General features: G+C 36.9%; 1 protein-coding gene and 1 pseudogene across 1 annotated transcript in view; both read right to left on the bottom strand.

The window, feature by feature from the left end:
* Positions 1 to 17,670, bottom strand: part of PHC3 (polyhomeotic homolog 3) — a 75,510-nt gene extending 57,840 nt beyond the window's left edge. The window contains exons 1-4 of the mRNA XM_069472939.1: positions 17,657 to 17,670; positions 15,231 to 15,393; positions 10,789 to 10,944; positions 9,565 to 9,642 (exon numbers count right to left, since the gene is read on the bottom strand). Of these exons, the coding sequence (XP_069329040.1) occupies positions 9,565 to 9,642; positions 10,789 to 10,944; positions 15,231 to 15,393; positions 17,657 to 17,670 (411 nt within the window). The remainder of the gene's footprint in view (positions 1 to 9,564; positions 9,643 to 10,788; positions 10,945 to 15,230; positions 15,394 to 17,656) is intronic.
* Positions 17,671 to 25,925: 8,255 nt separating this feature from the next.
* On the bottom strand, positions 25,926 to 26,040 carry LOC138388834 (U6 spliceosomal RNA; annotated as a pseudogene).
* Between the last annotated feature and the right edge of the window lie 464 nt (positions 26,041 to 26,504).

Here is a 26,504-nt window from a genome sequence, read left to right as displayed (position 1 = left end):
AGGCTGAAAATTGGAGGATTATCTAAAACAGACTCACAAGTCATAAAACAGACTCACCAGTCATAATCTAACCCTCTCCCACCTACAGCAATAGGCATTTAGACCTTTCAAAAGAAAAGACTCTTCTCTAAATAACTCAAAGAACTGCCAGGGAAAAGGAAGGCTTCTGGAGTAGGTGCTCATACCTTAAAGTAAAACCCTCCTTATTCTGAAACTGCCACTCCCCAGCCTGATGGCCAGCTCCCTACCTGCATACCTTCAACTCTAAACATGTCAAAGATATATCCTGGAAAGATACAGAAGCAGACACCATCACTGCTATTCACATATGCAAACACAGAAATTCCAACCAGCCTTTCCATTAAGGAGAGATCTACTGGGGACAGATCTACCTTCACAGCAGTGGAGGAAACACACCTTGATTAATCTACATAATCATTCACTCTTAATTATGAGCAGAAAACTAAAGACTTTAAGAGAAAATTGCTTTTTCTTATAAGAGAAAATGCAGCAGCATGATGAAAAAAAAAAACAAAGACAGTTCCTAGAAAATAAGTTATTCAGGAAACAGAGAAAAACTTGTTTTAAAATCTGACCAAGGGGCTGGGTATGGTGGCTCACACCTGTAATTCCAGCACTTTCAGGAGGAAGGAGGATCACTTGAGGCCAGTTCAAAACCAGCCTGGGCAACACAGTGAGACCCTGTCTCTACAAAAAATTTAAAAACTAGCCAGGCACGGGGGCACACACCTGTAGTCCCAGAGACTTGGGAGGCTAAGGAAGGAGGATTGCTTGAGCCCAGGAATTTGAGATTACAGTGAGCTATGATCAGGCCACTGTACTCCAGCCTGGGTTACAAAGCAAGACTCTTAGGAAAAAAGAAAAAAAAAAAAGTTAAGGAAAGAGTTAAAAGAAAAAGTCAAGGAATTATCCCACAACAGAAAAAGACAGAAAATGTGGGAGAAATAAAGGCTCAATCCAGAAAGATCAACATTCAACCAAGGAGCTCTAGAAAGAAAGAACAGAGAAAATAGAAGGAAATTAATTTTCCTGTACATTTTTCTAGTTTCACATACATGATCATTAAACACCTAGTTTTCACACTGAGAGGGCCCAACAAGTGTCCTGCACAATGACAACTAGACACATCCTCATTAAATTCCAAGAAAACTAAAGAGAATAGGGAGAGCTAACAGATTCCTGAGAGAAGAAACCAGCAGTTATCCCATAATAATGATAATGAAACTAATACCAGTCTTTTCTTCAGTAATACTAAAATTTTGAAAACAATGATCCTTACTTTCAAATTGCCTCAGAAAAAATATTTTCAGTATAGAATTCATGCAAAAATTATTTAAAAGGTATGGGAAAGAATTTTCAGGTCTGTAAGGATTCAGTTTACTTTCCACTTACCCTTTAGAAGAAAATTATAAGAAGATACTCCAGAAAAACAAAATTTTTATCATACTGTCCTTTGACTATTTGTTTGTATATTCATACTCTAAAACTTTTGTTCACATTGAATCCTTGGCACCTAACACTGTGCCTGACACAAAGCAGGCACTCAGTAAAAAAATACTGGCACACATTATCCTCAGAAGTATAGCAGACTAACACAGAATCCCACATAGTAATGAATCCCTGAAACTAACCTCTGCTCTTTCTGGATCATGAGCCATGGTGAGATCTCTTCTCTGCAAACTCTATTTTTTAAAGCTCAGCCCAGGAAGCCTTCCCCAAATACAATCCCCAAAGATCTCTTCTGTTAACTCCTATGGTATTTATCACTTGATTATATACCATTATATTATTTACTAACTGATATGTCTAGGCATAGTTCTTCAAATGAATATCACTGCCCCTGCAGCAAAGGAGTTTAACTCCTGTGTACCCCAGGGCAAGTAGCATAATGTTGGAAATATATCTGCTAATTGGCAGAATGCCCATAACTGGCAAACAAAGAATCTCATCACTGAGGTCAGGATTAGACCCTCTTCCACAACCCAATTTCAGGCAATCAGAATATATTCCAAAATGATTCTCTGCATTGAGGATAATCCACTTGTAGTAATCAAGAACTAACATTAATATCATGAATTATAAATTCTAGTTGGTGCTTGTAACTCCTGGCAATTCATCTTTCAACAAATATTTATTACGTACCTACCATGTGAAAGGGCACATGTATTCTTATTATACCTATAAACTATTTAAGAAACCTTGACAAAATCTTAGATTAATGTCTAAACCACTAGTCATAAACTTTTTTTTCAATAGAACCCTTTCTTCAAACATGATCTTATTCAGAACTCAAGATTTAAACAGATCATAGAACTGCTCTGACTGGCTAAAAATTTAAGGTAAGGCCCAGAGCCCAAATGTTCTTGTCTTCTTAGGCTACCATAATAAAATACCATAAACTGGGTGAAAAATTTATTTCTCACAGTTCTAGAGGCTGGGAAGTCTAAAATCAAGGTGCTCAGATATTCACTTTCTGGTGAGAGCTTTCTTCCTGACTTGCAGACTGGCACCTTTCACTGTGTCCTCACCTGGTGGAGAGATTGTTCATGTCTTTTCCTCTTTAATAAGAACACCAGTTCTATCCGATTAAGGTTGTACTCTTACAGCCTCATTTAACTTTAATCACCTCCTTAAAGGTCCTATCTCTAATACAGTCACATGGGTTAGGATTTCAACATACGAATTTAAGGGGGACACAATTCAGTCCAAGGCATCATTTATTGAACCTTCTCCTTGATCCAGATCCAGAGATATTTGGATGAAAAAAACTGAAAACCATTTATTTAGATAGTAAACTTAATTTTACATAAAACTGGAATGCTGGGAGTTTTTACCTTGCCCTAAGTCACACTACCAATCAGTCACAGAATTTAAGACTATAACTCAGGTCCCTCATCTTCTCCATTCTACCAAACCCTCTCTCGTGATACACCACAAACAGTAATGAAGTCATCAGGTATTCCTCCGAATTGAATTTTCAATGAGGTGCATTAGACATCATCAATCACCAAACCTCCTATATAAACTCCAAACTCATATATCCAAACTCATATATCAATACTTACAGGTGGGTATCTAATACATATCACAAATTTAACATGTCCAAAATCAAACTCCTAATTTTCTTCTCCAATACCTCCCCTGGATACTTCATTCTTCCAGATGTTTGGGCCAAAACACTTGATTCCTCGCATCTTTTAGTGAATAGCACCAATATATCCTCTTATGGTTCTACTTTCAAAATATATCCAAATCTCTGTAATAAAATGTTCAAGAAAAAAATATTCAAAATCTGGCTGACCACTTTTCCCCACCTCTCTACTATCACCATCATGGTCCAAATTGCCAATATTTCTTACTTGTATTATTACAAGAAGCACTTAACTCTATGATTCTGTCTTTGTACCCTACAACCTACTCTCAATGTTGCAGTTAAGTTAAAACCAGTGTAAGATCATTTCACTGCACTACCAGAACAGTTCTCCAATAGTTTTCCAACTCATGTTGAGTAAAAACTAAAGGTCTTATTATCTCCTCATGATTAGGATTACAATTACCTCTCTGATGTCATCTCTAAACCACACTCCCACTTTCATTCCACTCCAGCCACACTGTCCTCCTTTCTGCTGTATGTCTGCCTCCCTTATCCTCTTTAAAAAGGCCACCTTTATTAACAAGACTTGCCCTGACAACCCTAATTAAAGTATATTACCCACCTAGTATATTACCCACCCCGTTCCCCTTCCTTGCTTTATTTTTCTCAATAGCACTTATCTCCATCTAATGTATCATAAACTTGTTTAATGTTTGTCTATCTCTAGCTCCACGTGGACAGAGATCTTTGTTTGTTACCCTGAATCCCCAACACCTAGAAGAATATTTGGCATATATTAAATGCTCAATAAATATTTGATGACTGAATGAGTGAATAAAAGTCATAAAACTAACTGGCCTTCAAAAGCTCACATTGTCTAGTACTATAACTAGAAAGCTATCAAAAACAATTTTTTTCCCTTTTTGACAGAATAGTACAGTGAATTAAAGTTAAAACATCAGGGATTAATGTAGTTCCAGGGCCAAAATGCAACAAGCAAAGGAAATGGGATACAAGTAGCCCTTGATACATTTAGAAACTTATTATTTTAGTTTCTAGCCACATAATCCTTTCCAGCTGAAAATGTCCAAATATTTAGAAGTATATATATACATACATACACATGCACACACACACACACACATATATATAGAATATGACAGCACTTCACTTACAGTAAAACAAATTTAAGCATAGCCCTATTTACATTTACATGCAGAATGCATAGTAATAAGATAGGAAAGCTTCACACAAAACTTTGTGAGGGCAGATGGAACTGCTGAAGGGAGATAGTCACTTTTACTCTACATATTTGTATTGTTTCAGACAAGAGTTAATTCATTTTTTATTTAGGCAATATAAAAATTAACAAAATAAAGCTCTTTGACCTTCCTCAGAGACAACCACTGACAATAGTTTGTTGTACTTGTGTATCATTACAGATTTTCTGCCTGCATAATCAGACAGATATACAGATAGAACCTTTTAAAAATAAGTTAAATGACAAGAATTCTTCTTTCACAAAGATGGAAAAGACACACTTTTTCCTATTCCTCCTGCTAAGTACAATTAAAAACCCTGATGTTACATGTAAAATAAACATAAGATGACCCAAATAGTGAAGAAAAGCAGACTGGCTAGAGACCTTGGGACCCAGTAAACGACATGGTGATGGGTCCCCTGGGTTGGTTGGTTGGTTGGTTTTTTTTACCCCTTATAAGCCATACTTGGAACTGAAAATGTCAGCAACCCAAAAACACCACAGGCACAAACAAACAAAAGCCTGCTCTTTTTAGCCAAAGGACCAGGAAAGGGACAGCCTAGCAACACAGAAAACTTTTAGAGAACAATTGCTCTACTCCAGCCAAACACTATAGAAAAAACTGTACCCCCCCCCCGCCCCCACACACACATGCAAAGAACTAGACTTCCACTCCATCAGACTGTAACGAACCACCCCAGTTCTTCCAATGGGCCAGTGGGTTAGGGTGGGGTCAGGACCTATGGCCTTTTGATTTCAAGTTTATGCTTTTTTAAGCACCAAACGAGGCAAAAAAAAAAAAGCAGCTTCATCTTTCTTTACTGCACCCCTTTTAATAAAAGGATTTGTTCTATAAAATTTGGATTCAGTCAAAAGGCCACACTCAAGGATCTGGAAGGCCACATGTGACCCCAAGGCCACAAGACTCCCCACAAGTGGGGAACCTGGATTTGTACCCCCATATGGCAGTAAGGAGATGGTACACCCTCCCATTCAGAAACCAGCCAAAACAAAAGGTTTAAATAATATAATACTAAAAATGTTCAGATTTCAAGCTAAAATCACTCATCATACCAAGAACCAGGAAAAACTCAAACAGAACAAAAAAGATAATAGGTACCAACATCAAGATGACAGAGGTATTAGAACTGTCTGACAAAAATCTTAAAGCAGCCACCATAAAAATGCTTCAAACAAGCAATTATGAACACACCTGAAACAAATGGAAAAAATAGTCTCAGCAAGGAAATAAAAGACATAAGGAAGAGCCAAATGGAAATTTTAGAACTGAAAAACTGAATAACCAAAATAAGTAAGTTAAATGAGATCATACTATGCATTCTTTCATCACTTACTACATAATGAAAACCCAAGTCTCTTTGTAGATATGTACACAGCATTTTTTAGTATCCCATTGTATACTATCATTTTATTATCATTTATTTAACTAATCCACAATTAATAGACATTTATATTATTTATAATTTTTCATTACAAACCATGCATCTGGGCATAATTATCTACATCTTTTTTTGTAAGAAAGCTCATTAATTTATTTCATATTGATTATATGCTGAAATGATGTGCCTTTGGATGTAGATTAAATAAAATATATTATAAAAATCAATTTCACCTGTTTCCTTTTACTCACTAAATGTGGCTGTTAGAGAAATTTTAATTATATGTATAACTTGCATTATATTTCCATTGGATAGCTCTGGCCTTGTAGCACTCTCCAAAAGAACTTTCTGCAAGGATGGAAACGTTCTAGATCTGTGCTGTCCAATACAGTAGCCACTAGCCACACGCGGCTATTGGGCACTTGAAAAGTGGTTAGTGTGACTGAGGAAATGAATTTTAAATTTTATGTCATTTTAATCCATTTAAATTTAAATAGTCACATGTGGGTATTGGCTAACATGTTTGGCAATGCAGGTCAGCAGGTACGGGACCTGGTTACACTTGGAGTTTTGTGGCTTGGCTGCATCTTAGAATCACTCGGGAAGATGTTATTTTATTTTTTTTATTTCAAAATATTAAGAGGGTACAAATGTTTTTGGTTACATGGATCGCTTCTGTAATGCCTGAATCACAGATATAAGTGTGCCCATCACCCAAATAGTGTTGACTATACCCATTAGGTAGGTTTTTGCCTCTCCCCTTACATCATTTTTATACCATCAAAAGTTAGAGTGCTAGGTGAAATGGCACGCACATTTTAAACTGTCACACACATTGCCAAATAATCCTTCAGAAATGTTGTACCAATTTACAGTCCCACTAATAGTGTGGGAATTCCCTACTTTTTCATATCCTTGCCAACAATGAGTACTGCTAAATGTTTTTCCTTGTTTTCTAATTTGACAGATCATTGTTATTTTTACATATATTTCTTTCTTACTAATATGGTAAGTATATTTTCATGTGTCTAAAAGCCAAAAATAATCTATCTTTTAAAAATTACCAATTAAGGTCTTTTGTGATTTCTCATTGTTTACCTTGGTATTTTAGAAATATTAGCCATTTGACATACATGATGCAAATATATTTTCTCCTATTTTGTTGTTTTTTAACTTTATGTTGTTTTTTTGACAGCAACAGAGTTTTTAATTGGTTTAAATTTCATTCCAGCAAATCAAATTTAACTATATCTTAACCCCATTAGTTGAAATACCGAAGACATAAATGTAAAGGCTTAGAACCAATTAGTTTTAGAGCCAATCATAAAATCACCACTCTCACTACTGATAACAGTTTACAATTAGTCGTCCTGTTCTAATTATGGAAAAGAAGAGGATGCTGATACTCACTAGTTGCCTATACATTCAATTAACAATAGTCTTCTCTCCAAACCACATACAGGTGGAGCATATCTTATCCAAAACACTTGGAACCTTTGAGTGCTAAGTCAGCACTCAAAAATTTCAGAGTTTAGAATATTTCAGATTTCAGATTCTTGGATTAGGGATACTCAACCTGTACACAGTTTCCCCCGGTTGTATAATTTGAACTTTTGACTCAATTTTTAAACAATATTCCATTTCCCCACTGGGATCCTACTCCTACTCTAAACCCCAAACTACTTGGCTGGTTACTTGACAGTCTATATTGGAGCCCTTTGTTCTCTTAAAGGCTAGACCCTTCCACATGGCTTCACTGTTATCTGGAAAACTACCTCAAAATAACCAAAACTGTGCAAACTACTAGACTACCACCTGATGCCTCATTAGTATCACTACCTAGAGATTTCTGTTAACATGCTCTGCCCCGCTTTTGGATATTGACCTAAATTTACTAAGCTACCTTGGGCATTATATTAATAATTTGTACTGCTAGTCAACTCACTTAAGCAGTAGCTCACCCGGAGTAAATAAAACAAATGTGATGTATTATTCCTTTTTTTACTAGGCATCTGTTTCCTCTACTTAATTCTTTTCCCCACCAGCCATTCAAAGGTTCTGGAATACTTCATGGCACAATGCTATCTGGTTCAAGACAAGTAGCATTAACAATGTCATAAAAAATAACTTTTGTGAATGTCACAGATATAAAATCATAATTAGAGAAAACTGTTTAAAAGAATACCTTTTAATAATGTGAAGGAAAAAATTCAAAAATCATATCTATATATATACACCAATATTCCAATATTTCACAGAATAAAGAATTTGTCTATAATTTCTCTGACTAGCCCACAAAATATTTACCACTCCTTTCCTTAACTACCATTGTAATAACTAAAGACATCTAACATCAATAACCATAACTACAGTATTAATGCTTAGAGCTAGATTACATGACTTAAATCTTTCATTTTCTTAGTCTAACATCAAGTCATAAGTAATTTTTTAAACTAATTTTGTCCTCTCCAGGATACTCCCTGATAAAAAAGAATTTTTTAAATTAAAAATGTCATACCAGTAGCCAAAAAAAAAAACTATATGCTGACCACAGCATGTACTTAGCAAAGGCCATACCCTTAGGTAAAGAAATATAGCACAAGTTCATGTTCAACTCCTTAATAACATACAAACTATATTCTATAGGAGTCAATTTTACAAAGTATCCAAGTATCCCTCCTGGATTAGGAAAAAAGGACATTATTAAATAACTCAACGGTTCTCAAACAGAGGCAATTATGCCCCCAAGGAGACATTTTTGCTTCAAACACTGGGAGGAGGAGGACGCCCACAGCCTGCTGTTATCTAGTAGGTAGACGCTAGGGATGCTGCTAAACATTCTATAATGTACATTATATCCCCCCTACACAAAGAATTATCTGGCCCATAATGTCGATAGTAATGAGGTTGAGAAACCTGGGACAAATGATGAAATCTCAATATGAACTATATTGTATTAATGTTAGAGTTCCTAAATTTACTAATTTCCCTGTAGCCTCCTAAAACAATAACATTATTAGGAAATACTCATCAGAGTACTTAAGAATAAAACAGCATGTCTCAACTTACCCACAAATGATTCAGGAAAAAAAAAAGAATATATGAAGAGAGAAAGAATGAATGATAAAGCAATGGGGCAAAATGCTAACAGTTGGTAAATCTGAGTAGAAGGTATATCAAATTTTTTTTATTCTTGAAATTTGAAATTATATCAAAATAAAAAGTTAAGTATTACCATGCCTGTAAATTGCTTTTACCAGGGAAACTTTGTATAATTTTCCAAATATATATGCAAGGTAGCAAAATAGCTTTCTTTTACTCCTTTCTCAAAATAAATTACCTTATCTTGAATGGATACTTGCAAATTTGATCCAGATAACTCAAGTAAGCTGAAAAGTATAATTTCTAAAATGTGAATTGCACAAAGCTAGAAATGCTTAAATGTGTACCAAGGACATGACATACTTTAGTTAATTTCACAGAAAATGCATGGCCAATACTCCTGCATTGTATATTTCAGGCTTTCAACACACACTGAAAACTGAAATCATTTAGAATCACATAAGATGTGAACATAATCAGTTGGAAAGGATGTATAAGAAATAATACAAAAAGATTTTTAAGATTGAGATTTTTATATTAGTTCTGAATTCTTGAACTTCATCATTCCTATTTCCAGGCACTCATTATTTAAGTAGCATGCAAAAAATATACAATAACAGCTGCATGAAGAGCAATAGTTTACTTCTTTACTTTTTTTAAACCAGGAAAAAATTTAGGGCACTTACAGATGTCTGGGACATACTTGACTGTTGTGTGACACTTCCTGTGGGGGATGTCGATGGTCTTCCACTTGACAAACTTGCCTAAAATAATAAGATCTTTATAATATGTCGGTAAAAACCTGAAGTTAAAAACTTTCCAGTACCATGATAATACAAAACCACAACAACAAACATCAAAAGGTCTATGTATGAAACAACTCTCCTATGGTCAAGATGGCTTAAAGCTTTCGTCAAACAGAAAAAAACAGAAAAGAACAGAAAAGAAAAGAAGAGAAGAGAAGAAGCTGAATGGTAAAAACAGGGGACCCAAAGGATAACCTTACATTAGCTGCACTTACTGTCAGTTTCACTCTATAGGTCTCTGATATCTTTGAAGTGGAATCACCATTGCAAAATTATGAAAAAGAAACTAGAGCTACAGCAAGAGCCAGTGGGTTTCAGTTTCCTAACTCATATCATAATCACAATGTTATTTAAAATTACACTATTAAGAAGAAGCCACAGCTGGGAATCTGTTGATAACAGAAATAAACCTTTATAAACCTTATTTACCTTCAGGCAGCTGAGATCCTCCTCTGGTGAGATTTAGGATTAAATCTCACAGAGTTTTATTTAAATAGACAGTATAATAATATACATCTATTTAAAACAAGCTTTTAATCATAAAATCATCCTGGTATCAGTAGGAATAATATGACTGCATTTTAGAAAGACAGATATACATATTTTTGTATAGACAATTTCTGGAGAGAAACATTAAACTGTTACAGTGGCCACCTCTGAAAAGTGGGAAATAGTAGTGGAAAAGGAACACCTCTACTTTATTTCTCTCTTAACAATTTTATATTGTTTGATTTTTTTAATAAGTTACTTACATAATTAAAAAAACCCTTACTTTTGGTTAAAATATAAATATAATTCATGTAATCCTAAGTATTCACTGTTGTACCCAGAATTTTATACCTAAAACCAAGCCACTCGCATAGTATTTCTCCAAGTTGGATAAAAAGCAGCGAGACAAAACGTAGCAACAGAGTAACATAAAAAATATATCCCTTTTTTTCCCCTCAGCTTCTATTTGGCAGCCTATTAATATATTTCCTTCAGGAAAAATAATCACAGGACATCTGAGAACTCTGAAGTAATATCCAATGTATTTATGTTCAGGAATTATCTGAGATAATATAAATTTTGGCCTCATAAATTCTTAATTTATTTCAGTCTCACCTGCACAGCAGCAAGGCTCTGAAGCTGGGAGCTGCTTAAATGCTGCTGCTGAAGAGCTGCAGTATGCAACATTAAGTGCTGCTGTTGAGCGGCATACATTTGCTGAAGGTACTGAGCAGCTGAGCTGGGGGGCCGATGCAACGCCTGTTGAATTACCTGTGATAAGTCAATTGAATCAATGTCAAACCATAATCTTAACCTTTATCTTAACCATAAAATGCAAGTATAAAAAAAGTAGCACTTTAAAATTTCACTATTTTAGTACACAATGTCATCAAGCTTATTAAAATCTTTCTCTCCTAGTTACATATCACTAGGATTCACTATTTGTACAAATTAAAACTCCACAGTAGACAATTCACAACAAAAGGTCCAAATAACCATTTGAAAAGATCTTCAATCTCCCTAGTAGTCAAAAAATGTACACATTAAAACAAGATACCATTTTCTAACCTTCACATGTTAAAGATTTAAAAGAATACTACTACTAACTGAGGAATAGATACGCTCATACTGTCAGAAAGAATTTAAGTTGGTCTAACCTTTTAGGATAAAACTTGGTAGAATTCAGGGCTTGGATATAGAGAGAAATACTTTTATTAATACCATGCAGCCATTACCAATAGTAATGTAGATCATTGCTGTCCAATACAGTAGTCACTAGCCACAAGGGTCTACTGAGCACATGAGTTTTTAATTTTCAATTGAATTTTAATTAATTTTAATGTAAATAGCCACATGTAGCTAGTTGCTACTATAACATATGGCAGATACATAGATTTTTTTTAAGAAAAAATTCCCAAATATATCATTTCCAAATACATCATTAGGTGAATTACTGCAACCTCAAATTCCTGGGTTCAAGCAATACCCCCCTCAGCCTTTGAGTAGCTAGAACTGTTATCACCACACTGGGTTAATTTTATTTTTTTATTTTTATTTTTTTTTTTTGAGAAAGGGGTCTCATTATGTTGCTCAAACTGGTCTTGAACTCCTGGCCTCAAGTGATCTTCATGCCTCGACCTCCCAAAGTGCTAGGATTACAGGTGTGGGCCACCACACGTGGCCTGTTTTGTGCTATTCTACAAATGTCTGAAAATCTTACAATGAGTAGGTATTACATTAAAAATCATATAAAACTTTTTTATTTATTTATTTATTTATTTTTGAGACAGGGTCTCGCTCTGTTGCCCGGGCTAGAGTGCCGTGGCGTCAGCCTACCTCACAGCAACCTCAAACTCCTGGGCTCAAGCAATCCTCCTGCCTCAGCCTCCCAAGTAGCTGGGATTACAGGTATATGCCACCATGCCCAGCTAATTTTTTCTATATAGATTTTTAGTTGTCCAGATAATTTCTTTTTATTTTTAGTAGAGACGGTGGTCTCACTCTTGCTCAGGCTGGTCTCGAACTCTTGACTTCGAGCGATCCTCCCGCCTCGGCCTCCCAGAGTGCTAGGATTATAGGCGTGCATGAGCCACCACACCTGGCCTAAAAATCATATAAAACTATAAAGCTATTTCTTTTAGAAAGTTACTCATCGAAGCAGTTTTTAGGAATGGGGGGGGGGAAAAAAGGAAAAAAAAAATTAAAGTTACTCAATAATCTTTTTTTTTTTGCTTTTTCTTCTTGGTAGAGATGGAGTCTCACTCTTGCTCAGGCTGGTCTCGAACTCCTGAGCTCGAGCAATCCTCCCATCTCGGCCTCCCAGAGTGCTAGGATTACAAGTGTGAGGCACCATGCCTGGCCAATCATTTTTAAATGTTGTAAAAATGTTTGATATCTTGTATTGTTTCAACATAGAATAATACTATTTCTACTTAAAAAAATTGCTAAAAGAGTGTTAATAACTGTGAATATTGATTAGTAAAATGCAAAATATGAACCTGAACTTCATAAATGTAGAATAGTATTCTTATAATACCAAAGAAAAATACCATACTTGTTCAAAAGCTAAGTCAGACTACATCAGTCCTATACAACCACATCCTAAAATCACATCATACACACTGTATCTCTGAAACAGCTTAGAACCCTAATCTCAGCATCAAACCACAGTTTTCAAAGAGCTAAAGGAGGAACAGAGCCATAATCCTACATAGCTTGAGGGTCTAAGTCAGGACATCTTGAGCTACAAAGCCATGAATCCCTTTATCTGAGTTTCAAGAAAGCATATTTCCACGTGCTGTTTACTTTCATGTGCTCATATCTCATCTCTCCAATTATAGATTGCTATGCCTGCTACATATTTCTGTCACAAAATCAATGTGGGCAGGGAACTATAGATCAGCATGAAGTGATTTAGAATTACAATACGTCTTTTTTGGTCAGATTAATCTGTATATGTTCTTCTAATTCCATAACAAAATTCTAAAATCAAACTGAGATAATAATCTATTTGACACATATTTTTATCATAGTGCAGTGATGTTGTTGTTGTTGTTGTTGTTGGCACAGTCTTTCATTAGCACTCAATGCTGTACTCATGGTATTGAGTAAATACAAGTTAAAGGTACAGCACATTGTTCTTATTTTGTTCCTCTACAGGAACAAGGAGAGTGAAGAGAATTCACAGGACTGAAAAAGAAAAGCTGGAAGATTAAAAAACAACTTAGGTAGTTCAATAAATATTGATTTAACTGCATTTTAGGAAAAGCAACTCTATGTCTCATAAGAACTAGAGTTACTGCTATTTGTGAGCTATATCTACATCTACATATCTCCAGTAACTTTACTTTTTATTAACACAGCCAGCTTAAGTGAACACTAGAGAACAAAATGGCATATTAAAATATCACATCATCTGTATGCTCAAAGATCTAGATACTCTTCCCCTGTATCCCTTGCCTCAGAGAAAGGTGAAAAACATTAAAAGCACACTCCGCATTTTAGTGAATTTCTGCTGAAATGGCTGGGTCTGCAACAGTTCTGATTCCACTCTGCAATGACTTCAGAAAACTAAATCCTAAACCATAAAACAGTTAAATAGTCATTATACTGGGATATTCACCATAGAAAAATGAAGCAGAGGGAAGACTATAAACAAACATTTAAGTTGTTTTCAGGATAGAATGCAATTATGAGGATTACAGAAAAAGAAATCAGGTATAATAGAAATAAATAACTCACAGAGAGGTTAAGGGCACAAGGTCTGAAGTCAGAGAACTAGCTATGTGTATTTGGGAAAGTTATTTAGCCTATTTAAAACATTTGTTTTCCTGTTTGTAAAATGGAAATAAGAATACTGTCTACTTCACAGAGAAATGGTGATGATTAAATGAGGTAATTCGTGTAAAGCATTTATCAAATGTTTGGTACATAGCAATTATTCAATAGGTATTAGCCATTATTATTTATTGGAAACGTGTAATGTGCCCCACACAGTTCTGGATACTTCATTTAATCCTCATAGTAACTAATGAAGTAGGTAGTCTCATTTTCATTTTACAGTTTCCTGAAGTGAGGACATTATGCCTCTCACCCAAGGCTACATAGCTCCTAAATATAACAAAAATGGAATTCAAACAAATGGCACACCAGACTGCAAGGCTCATCCCCTTTTTATACAGTATCATATTGCCCCAACCTCCATTATCATAAAGGCTAACTAACTAAACTTTACTTTCTTGACTAAGTGACTGAGCTTAAGACTTTTCCTGGTTAAATATTCCCTTTCCCCTCTGCCCCTAAGAGCTTTAGAATGAATCCTCCTGCTTAGAGTTCTTAGGTCACCTGGGTTTAAAATGAACCTCTTAACACATCTACAGATCTGACCAGATGTCTCTAAGTCTGTATTTCGGGTTCCAATATAAAATACAAAAACCTAGAGTCATTCTGCATGTTGGGGCTCGAGGTTGAGTATCTTCACATTGTAGTAACACCTAGAGACCTTCCAATTATCATTTCCCTGACACACAGTCTTATAAGCTACATGCTTAAAAAGGGAAGCCCTTTCAATAGTAGGATTATTAAATAACTTTGTTGGCTGTTACTGTGGTTTGAATGTGTCCCCTACAAAGCATGTGTTGGAAACTTAATCTCCCATGTTTTAAGAGGTAGGACCCTGGAGAGGCCATTAGGCCTTGAGGTTCCACCCACATGCATGGATTAATGGAGATTATAAAAAGGCTTCAAGCTACAAATTTGATTTCTTGCTCTCTTGCCTTCTGCCATGGAAGGTTACAGCAAAAAGGCCCTCAGGAGACACTGGCACCTTCATATTAGACTCTTCAGCCTCCAGAACTGTGAGAAATAATTTCTTTTCTTTATCAATTACCCATTCTGTGGTATTCTGTTATCCAACACAAAATGGACTAAGACAGTTGTTTCAATTATTAATAATTCTAACTGTACATTCCAGGATATGAAATAATATATGGATCTGACTTGAGCAAAAAGTAACAAGATCCTAAGCTTTAGCCTACTCATCATTATAGCTGAAATACCTGTACAGCATGTCGGTCTGAACCACTGTAAACAGAGATCTGTGGTTGCTGCATTCGAGAGGAGGAAGTGGTAATGGTGGTGGTGGTGGTGCTGCTGGTTGTTGTTGACACAGATGTTCCAGGGTTTGGTTCGCTATCCATAGCTGTACTGTGGTCCTTAAATCTAGTAGAGAACACAAAGGGTTTGTATTGGTAAAAGTATTACCATGTGAGCTTTAAAGAATATTCACTCCAAAGAAATAATCAGCAATAGTCTAATAAACTATCTAGGTGAGAAAAAAAATTTAAGCAATATCAGAGTACTTCAAAATATTTCTTTACATTCTTTTGACTATACTAATTACAAATTACAGTTATTCTTATCTATACATTAAAATAGAATGCCTAAGGACTTTCGTTAACTAGCTTGGTTTTGGTCATCTTATACACTTTACTTAAAAATAAGTCACTTTAAAATAAGTTAATAAAAAAATAATTTTTTAACTTGCACTGGCTTTTCCCCTAATTAGTCTACAAAATTGTCCTTACTACTTCTAATAATTGAGTTGTACTTATGAGCAGATTATTCTGCGGAAACAGAGAAGCAACTGACAGCAACTTCCCACATCCTTACAAAATCTCTTTTTCACAAAGAATTGCTCCAAATTTTTAAAACAGCATAATTATGTCACATTCCTCATGTATGGACAATAAAGTACATTTTGGTACCAGACTTTCTGATCTTTTCCCTCTAATATTACAATCTTACTTCACTTGTGTTGTAGTACAAAATTCCACTGAATACAGAATCTGTTTGTGAATAAATTCAAACACTTTTAGTCAACTGTAAGGGCCTTAATATTGTTAGAAACCAGAACAGTAGTTTTTGTAGGGTCAGATATGTACCACAATGGTGAAAAGCACACTTGAGATATTGGTTTTATCTGCTTTTTCTTATCATTCTTTTCTTCTGAGAAACAAAATCCCACCCACTTCACATTAGCAGCATTGACAAGAATGTAACAAGAACACTTTCTATTTCACTAAAAAACAAAGCAATTTGGCACTAATTGCATACACATAAACTATTCCCATAAGGTTTCTTTTATGTACAAATTTTCTTTGTTCTATAGCACGTATGTAAACAGTATTTGTATGTTCTGAGGAACCAAGGTTTAAAAAAAACCTCCACTTAATAAGAGGAAAACTGAAAGGAAAAATGTGAGAGGTTGGGGGAACAACTGACTCTTCACTTCTTTTGATTAGTAAATGATTCATACATTTTTATGCTTCTCTGGTATTTTTTTTTCAAGTTGCCCTCCAATCATCAAATCGCAGCATTATATGGTAACTGTTCAACATTATACAGAATTAGAGGTACATAAGGTAAACTTTTTACCAAACTACTGCCTGTCACAACACTTCTGTGCTACATACCAGTGATATGCAAAAGATCAGCTTAAATTGTGGTCTTTTAAAGTGTAATCCTGCTCAATCAAGCCCCCAAACTCAAACACTATGGTAAACACTTCTAACTATTAACCAAAAATGGTCACAGAGAATCCAAATTCTAGGCATAAGTCTAAACAAACATTGGTGCAGGAAAGGAAACTGGCCAAACCATCGCATTACATTTTGAGGCCTGGTACAAAAGAACAATTTTAGTACTCCATCGTCTACGCATATTAATACCTGCAAAATACAGCCAGCAGTTCTGGTGCACAAGAGGCCTACCCAGGAAACAGTAAGTTTTAGAGTCGCTAACTAAGCATACCATCACACCGACACCCAAGAATGTGGCCCTCTTGGAAAGCATCAACACTGCAGCCAGAGACTCGAAGGAAAGACCTTCCTTCCTGGGTGTTTTCCGCCTCACCGGACCCGTAGCAGCCCCCGCCGCTCTAAGGTCCGCGCTGGGGCACCTCCTCCAGCCCTCCCGCGGGAGGGCAGTAGGCAGCCCCACGTCTCCGGTTCTCCCGCTGAGGAGGAGTTGGGTGGCGCCTGGGCAGGAAGGAGGAGAGGGCGAAGGAGGCCTGACAGTGCCCGCCCTGCCCTACCCAGCCTCCGCGGGCCCCCAAGCCATCAGCCGTAATAAGGCTGCCCGCGGGGCCCACTTGCAGGGATGACAGCGCCTGGGGAGCCAGCCGAGGATCGTTTTCCAGAAGGCCCTAGCGGCCGGGGTCCCAGGGGTGACCCTGCGCGCAGGGCCCCGCCAATCTGGGACCTGACGGCGGAAGGAACGCTCCCGCCAGGAGGGTAACTGAACCCTTACAGTTCGTCTCCGCCCCCTGATACAGGCCGAACGGGCTCCTCCACGATAAGGTGACTCTCGAATCTCCCTTTGCCCGCAGTGACCACGAAAGAGCCCTGAGCTCTCCCCGTGGGGAACGTGTCGCTGCCCTCACTCGCCCCCGGGTTTCGACATCAGTCACCAGCAAATCACTCACTCCGCTTCCGCCATCTTCTCTCCTCCATCACTGACAGGGGCTGCGCATGCGCCCCCCGGCGGGTAGCGGAGGGGCGGAGTCCGCTCAACCCAGGGCGCTTGAGGTCACGTGGGATCCTCTGCTTCCAAACCCACTCCCATCAACGGCCCCGCTCTCTCTGGAAAGGGACCAGATTTCCGCAGCTGAGATACCGGTGTTTCTTCTCCAACCTCTCGATTGCTCTTGCCCAAGATCTTCTTCCTCCTGGGGAGGGGTCTGTAACAAAGAGATAAAAAATTCTGCTTAGACTGTTAAATTAAAATTTTGATCCTTGCTCACGGTTGGCCTGAAAAAAATTTTTTTTTCTAAAATATACTAAGTTTATCTAAAATATACTAAAGCCTATGCAAACTGCAGAGTGGTTTGAAACAAAATACCCTCGAAGATTGGATATTGGATGCTGAGGTCTCAGAGGGAAAGGAAATGTAGTGCTGCTGGCTGCAGAGCTTGTTGTCTGGGTGCATTGGAGTTTGGGGGTCCCAACTAGTAGTCCCTCTGTCCAGCTCAAAGGTGGTGGTCGGGTGCGGGTGAGTGGGTGGCTAAGGAATCACCTTGGTTACCCTGGGCATATCACTTATGTCTTTGATATGAATTTACTGAGCACCTATTGGGGATTGCAGGCTTAAACACCACAGGGAACAAGCAGAAACGGCCACCAGTTTGCCAGTGTCATTTACTATGTGCCAACTGCTGTGAGGTGGGGTGAGACAAATGTATGAAGATGAGTGAAATTATAAATGTAAATATGACATATTTATTTGTTTATATTCCAAGAAGACTTTATTTGGGGAGTGGAGTGGGTTTTATGGACATTTGCATGCAGTGTAAGAAATGTTCTAAAACATCCGTTAAGTGCTTTGGAAACTTGGAAACTTTACAGTTCTAGGAATAATAAATCTTTACTGCCCTTCACAGAAAAAAAGGATACTGACCATAAATTATGTCTCTTTTTGCATTTCGTAGGATAGTGGGGTCACACTAATTTCAAGAACTCTGCAATGAAATATTGATATAAATTTAGTAAAAAGGAAACTGACCATAAACGATATCTCTTTTTGCATTTCACAAGAGAGGGGTGTCACACTAATTTCAAGAACTGAGAAATGAAATATTGGTATGAATCCATCTTAAAATGTAGTGTGATCTAATAAAAAGTATACTTAATCTTAGAAATCCTGTGTTCTAGAATGTGCCAAAGGGACAGAAAAGAACACTTCCTATATAAGCTTAACTTGTCTTTTACCTCCTTTTCCCAACTGATAAGTTTTTTTTAACCTTATTTTCCCAGCTGATAGCAGTGTCCTTTCTACTACTAGTCCTAGAACTCATCGAGAAAGTCTCCTTTGAAGTCTCTGAAGATGTTTAAAGGTAAGATATGACTACTTTTTATTTCTTTCTGACTTGCTCATATGATGTCATTGTCATTCACCTCTCAAGAATCAACTGCCCATTGCTATTGCTGAAATTTTGTTTAGAAAAACAAAAGTGAAGGAAACAAAGTCTTAGACCTAAAGACGGCAAATGCATAATTCAAAGCGAGTATTTGAAATAAATAGGCCAAAATTGTTCCTTTTCATCCTTCTTTTCCTTGAACATTTAAGACCTATATCCCTAATGTCATCTCATGCAGATTGGCTTTAAACATGAGAACATTTGTTAGATAAAATCAGATCAGTATTGCTTTTTAAAAACATTTCAAAACTCATTATTTATTATAGCACCTAACACTTGTATAGCCTTTCATTAAGTGCAGAGCATCTCTACAAAGCTCATTTACACAAAACTCATTTGTTGATCTTCACAATAACTCTGTGATATAGTTATCTTCATTCTCATTTAGCACAGAAGTAGAGTGAGGCTTAAGGTAATTAAGTGTCTATGGTGACTGCTGGCATATACCAGAAGTGGAGTTCTAATTTGTTTCCATCTCCAAATCCAAGTTTTCTTTGCTTTCATTCAGCAAGTCACTATATAAAACATCAAAGGAGACAAAGTATAATGAAGGACTGCTCTCAAGAAACTTACTGTCATTTATCTGATCAAACAGAAGGAAATATTTTGCCTCTTTGTCATTTCCTAAGGAAAAGATTTATATGGTATCCTAGCAGGTTGAACTTTCTCAAGTTTGCAGGACCCATTACCTTGGAGAAGTGCTAGGATCCTATTTGATTTTAGAAAACTCCCTCTAGCTTTGTGAAGGATGGATTGGAAGAAAGTGAAACTAGAGGCAGTGAGACTAGTTGGGAAACTGTGCATTAATCCCTAGAGAAATATAAAGAATGGAAGGGAGGGCTAAATTAAAATTTGAGCACATTTCAAGTGCTCAATAGGACCACATGGCTAGTGGCTACTAGATTGGACAGTACAGAGAAGAGTATTTGTGACAGACACTGTGATGGTTCACAAAGCCTAACATATTTACTATCTGGCCCTTTACAAAACATGTTTGCTGACCCCTATTCTAGATCACTGATAACCCTGCCCCATGTCCTTTCAGAGTAGTTAACATAGCACATATGCTGTCCTGGGCCCTAACTGGACTATGATTGCTTTCATAGACTCCTATGTAGTTAAGACAAAAAGTCCAGCACACCCACATTTAAGTAATGGGCTCACTCCTTTGCCAAATGAGCCACCTTGGGCAAGTTTTTTAACTGATTCAAGTTTTACTTTATAATGTGAAAAAAGAGGGGACAATAATACCTAGCAAGATTGTTGTAAAGTCTAAAAAAGTCCTCCTCTTCTTTTTTAGCTTTTTATCAAGGTCTTCATCTAGATTTGCTCAATAAATGCTACTGAACATGCCTAATAGACAATTACTTTAAATGCTTATAAATGGAATGAAGACTTGAATATTTAGATGAATGAGACATAAAATTTCAGTTTATCCTGTAAATTAGAATGACACAATATATAGGCTTGCTTTTTTTTTTAAAGTAATATGGTAAAACCAAATACTTTTACTAAACCAAATAATATTGAAACTGAAAATACAATCTCTAGTCCTGCCACTTCTCACCTACTCACATACTACCTGCAATGGTCAGTATGTTAATCATATGTTTATCAGTCTTATCTTCACCTGTACACCTGTGTAGGCAGCAGTGTCTGCTATATCTCTCCAGCTGCTGAAGAGTGGAAAAACAGGTCATTAAATCTGGAAGGGACCTTAGAATTCATGTGACCTGTACTGAGGGAGGACCCATGGTAAAAGTAGAATTTGAACTCTGACCTTCTATTATCCCCCCAGTCCAGAATTTTTTGCTGTGTGCCACAAGGTCAAGTGTGTAAGTGCTCAATAAACACTTAAAGAGGCTCTATGCTCTTATTTCCATTCTGCTTTTATGCTTAGTGTTTGCGTAGCATCGTGGTAGCCTAGGAGAGTTATTATAAGCAGGGCTTTGGAATCCGACAAAGTAAGACTTGAATCCTGACTCTGTCACGCACTAGCTCTGTGACCTCTTACAATCCTGCTAGCTCCACCTACAAGATATAACCTCATCTTTGACCACACCACAATAAACATGCATGAATTCACCAAAATACAAATTAAGTCTGACACTTCTCACCACCTCCATCATTGTCAGCCTAGGCCAAGGTACCAGCTCTTTCCTGGACCACAGCAACAGGCCACCCTGCTTGTATTCTTATTCTCTATAGCCTGTTCTCCACAGAGCAGCCTAAAAAATGTAAACCAAATGGCGTCACTATCCTACTCAAACCCCCAGTGGGTTCCCATCACACTAGCACAGAGCCCCAGTTCTGACCAAGGGCCTTTAAGGCCCTCTGTGATTTTCCCTTGCTCAGTCTGTTCCAGCCACACTGGCCTCCTCACTTTTCCTCCTTAGCACTTGCTACTTCCGGAACCGGGAATGCCTTTCGCACCAGTCTCACTTTATCCAGGCCTCTGTTCAAACATCACCTCCTCAGAGAGCCCTTCCCGACCACCCAACCTAATTATGGCCCTCTCTTTACTTTTATTCCCTTATCCTGCTAACTTTGCTTCATAGCACTTCAATGTAACAGACATTATGGTATGTACATATTTATTTGTTTACTATTCCCACCAACTTCCAGGTTAAGAAATGTAAACCAAATGAAGTTAAATAACCTCTCTAATCCTCAGTTTCCTAGTCTGAAAAATGGGGATAATATTTACCTCAAAGTTATTGTAGAAATTAAATAAAAAATACACTACTACTATGTATAAACAGAACACAAAAAATGCTCAATAAGCATAGCTGTAAATATTGTTCACATTTTTGTTATTTTGCCACATAATATTATGCTGAAGTAAAGGAAAATAATCCTTCTATTTCCAAAGGTTATGCATTTTTTCAAAAATTATGAGGCAGTTTCTTGTTATGCTATATTTTAAAATATTTGCCTTCAGTATCTGAAAATACAGTTTTTGCTTTTTTTGGGTTTTTTAAAGACAGGGTATTACTCTGTCACCCAGGCTGAAGTGTAGTGTCACAATCATAGCTCACTGCAGCCTCAAACTCCTGGGCTCAAGGGATCCTCCCACCTCAGTCTCCCAAGTAGCTGAGAGTACAGGTATTTGCCAGTGTGCCCGGCTAATTTTTCTACTTTTTGTAAAGACAGGGCCTCACTCTTGCTCAGGCTGGTCTCAAACTCCTGTCCTCAAGTGATCCTCCTGCCTTAGACTCCCAAAGTGCTAGGATTATAGGCATGAGCCACCACCCCTGGCCTGAAAATAGATTTTTGTTTGTATGCTCCTAACGTATTAAAAAGTTTCATATCAAATCTTAATTGTTTAATATCCATTATTTGATGAATGGATAAACAAAATGTGGTATAGCCGTACAGTGGGATAGTCTTCAGCTATAAAAAAGAATGAAGTACTAAAACATACTATAATGTGTATGAACCCCGAAAACATTAAGCCAAGTGAAAGAAACCAGACATACAAGGCCACAAAATGTATGACTGCATTTATATTAAATGTCCAGAATAGGCAAATACATAAGAGATAGAAAGCAGATTAGGGGTTGTGAGGAAGGTAAAATGGGGACTCACTGTATAATGGGCACAAGGTTTCTTTTGGAATGATGGAAATGTTCAGGGATTAAATAGTGGTGATAGCTGCACAACAATGTAAATATACTAAAAACCACTGAATTGTGTACTTTAAATAGATTAAGTTTATGTCATGTGAATTATTGCTACATAGTGTGTATTCTACGCGCTTGTATGAAACATAGCACGCTATACATTGATTTCAGAATGATTCCTGCTATGATTTAATATATTTATATTATATATATAGTTTTACTCAAATAATTTTTATGATATTGGCATACTTATTTTGAGGAGGGCTTGTGTTATTTATTTGAAGTAGTTTTATGGAAATAAATTAAAACTTTAAAAAGCTGATAGTTTTCTCTTTGTTAATGCTATATTATTTAATCTATAATAATCTGCCTCAATATAGTATTTGTAAAAGCCAACAAGCAATCTACTCTTTGTATGGAACATTTTGTAGATAGTTTAACATCTGTGTGTGTGTGTGTGTGTGTGTGTGTGTGTGAGAGAATCTTTTTCTAGTTCAATGTGGAGGATGGGCAGGGCCTGACAGTTGGAGTTAAGAATCTGAGTTTAAGCACTGATTGTACCCATTTTTAGGTGGGTGCTCTTATGCAATTCATTTAACCTCTGGGAACACCAGGTTCATCATCCCTAAAGCAGGGATGACATTAATCTCTCCAGATGAGCTGATTGGAAAATAATCAATTGACATAATTGTGGTAGTATATATTAAAATGTTCTATAACTGCAATGCATTAGGTACATGTGATAAAAGTTTGCTTTTACTGCAGTACACTGCAGACATTTTTTCAGAATAAGAATTCTAAAGGGTAGTTGTTGTGATTATAGAAATGTTCAAGGGCTAGACCAGAAAGAGGAACACTAAAACTTGATTCAGAAAAAGAATAATAATTCACTGCCTATTTGTATAGTGAAATTTTGTTTCTAAAGGGTAACTTTTACTAGTGAATTTCAAAGAGCTTTGAAATGTTTATTTTCAAATTTTGAAGTCAGATTAGAGTTACCATCATCTAGTCTCTGAAAGGCACAGCAACTTACATAACCTGCCTAAGGCTACAGTCAGTGGTAAAGTCAAAATTAGAACCAAGGCTTCCAATTTTGCCATGTGGTGCTCAGACTAGAGAGTGCACTGCTCCCCAAAATAAGCATCTTTTGCTGGAATCATGTAAGGTTCGGTTGTATCAAAATAGTTGATACTGGAGCAAGCAATCAAAATATAGAAAACCTGTCTGCAAATAATCCTTAGCAATTCTTTATCAACAAATAGACCCCATCAGGTGCCTCCAAATGCAGGCATTGGTTTATATTTAATGAAGCTAATCTGTTTCCTCTCTTGAGGTCCCAGAGCTACCATTCTAGTCCATTCTGAGCCACCCTTCCCTCTGCTCTCAGCTAGAGAACGAGTGTCTTACTTTTCTCTCTTCCCAAAAACTTCAGTTGATTCCAGTAGTTCATAGGACTACATCCAGTGGTCCTACTTTGGCTTACAGAGTCTTTATTATTTTTTACTCAAAACACCTTCCAGCTTTCTTCTGCTTCCAACTTCCTTTATACTTCAGCCTGGTTGAATTTCCCCCTATTCAGACACAAGCTAGGCCTTTTCACTGCTCTGCCTTTACACTAATCATTAATTCTACCTAAAATAGCAATAAGAAGAAGTTGAGGAGAGAAAGAGAAGGATACGTTTGTTGAGTATTTATAGAGTGCTCTACATACAATATCCCATCTAATTTGCACAGCAATCCCATGAGCTTTCAGTTACCTGCAGTCAACCTCAGTTTGAAAATATTAAACGGGAAATTCCAGAAATAAACAATTCATAAGTTTTAAATTGCACACCATTCTGAGAAATCTCTCACCACCTTCTCCATCCAGCACCAGAGGTGAATCATCTCTTTGTCCATCATCCCCACGCTGTCTCCCCCACCTGCCTGTGAGTCACTTAGTAGTCATCTGGGTTATCAGATCGACTGTCAAGATACCTTAGTGCTTGTGTTCAAGTCACCCTTATTTTATTTCAAAATGGCCTCCAAGTGCAAGAGTAGTGGTGCTAGCAATTTGGATATGCCAAAAAGAAGTGGTAAAATGCTTCCTTTAAGTGAAAGATAAAAATTCTCAATAAGGAAAAAAAATCATATGCTGAGGTTGCTAAGATCTATGGTGTGAATAAACCTTCTGTCCATGAAATTGTGAAGAAGGAAAAAGAAATTTGTGCATAGTGTATATAGGGTCAGTACTATCCTTGGTTTCAGGCATGCACTGGAGGTCTTGGAACATATCTCCCTTGGGTAAGAGGGAACTACTATATTTTTATCCTCTGTTTGGCTGATCAGGATAATCATGTTAGTGGAATTAAGTAACCTGTCCAAGGTCACAGAGCCAGTAAGTGGCAGGACTATGACTGGGACCAAAGTTCAACTCCCAAACACATGGCCTGTTCCATATGCTGACTCTCTCTACCCACTGTCATCTGGCGTTAGTCTTCAGATTCTACTCATCATTTTCTTCTCTCAGCTTTCACAGCCTCTCCCAGGTGAAGTTAGCTGCTCCCATAGTACTCTGTCTATACACCTCTAATGATACCTACCAGGTTTTTTTTTTTAAATTGAGATATAATTCACATGAGATTCATCTATTTAAAGTGTCACAATTCAGTGGTTTTTACTGTGTATATTCACATTGTTGTGCAGCCATCATCACTGTCTAATTCCAGAACATTTCCATCACCCCAAAAGAAACCTTGCACCCATTAGTCAGTCATTCCCCATTCCACTTTCCCTACACCCCCTAGCAACCACTAATCTGCTTTCTGTCTCTATGCATTTGCCTATTCCAGACATTTAATATATGTGTAATCATACATTATGTGGCCTTTTGTGTCTGGCTTCTTTCACTTAGCTTAATGTTTTTGTGGTTCTTGTAGTATATATTTCAGTACTTCATTTCTTTTTATGGCTAAAGACTATCCCATTGTATGGATATACCACATTTTATTTCTCTGTTCATCATTGATGGACATTTGGGGTTTTTGTCCACCTTTTAGCTATTATAAATAATGCTTCTATGAACATTGTGTACAACTTTTTGTAAGGATATGTTTTTAATATTCTTGGGCATATACCTAGGAGTAGAGTTGCTGGGTCACGTGGTAACTCTGTTTAATATTCTTTTTTCCCTTTTTTTTTATTAATTTTTTTTGTCATCCTTGCGCAAGGGCCATGCTAATCTTCTCTGTTTTGTTCCAATTTTAGTGTATGTGCTGCCGAAGCAAGCACTGTTTAACATCTTAAGGAACTGTTAAACTGTGTTGCAAAGCAGCTGTGCCACTTTACATTCCCAACAGTAATGTATGAAAGTTTCAGTTTCTGCATGTCAAATAACACACATTACTGTCCATCTCCTCCTCCCCTCAACTTCATTGAGGTATAATTGATAAAAAACTGTCCATCTTCTGAGTATGGCCCAACCTAGTGAGTGTGAAGTAGTATCTAATTGTGATTTTTATTTGCATCTTCCTGATAACTAAAGAATATCTTTTTATATTTTCATTGCCCATTTGTCTTTGTTGGAGAAATGTCTATTCAAATCCTTTGACCACAAAGAGAAATTGAGTTATTTGTCTTTTTTATTTAGTAGTAAGGGTTATTTATATATTCCAGATACTAGTTCCTTATTAAATATATGATTAGCAAATGTTTTCTTTCATTCTCTGGGATGACATTTCACTTTCTTGATGTTG

Source organism: Eulemur rufifrons, chromosome 7, assembly GCF_041146395.1.
Source record: "Eulemur rufifrons isolate Redbay chromosome 7, OSU_ERuf_1, whole genome shotgun sequence".
In the NCBI taxonomy this organism is placed as follows: Eukaryota; Metazoa; Chordata; class Mammalia; order Primates; family Lemuridae; genus Eulemur; species Eulemur rufifrons.
Note: the sequence above shows the minus strand (reverse complement) of the source record. Positions and strands in the feature narration are given on the sequence as shown.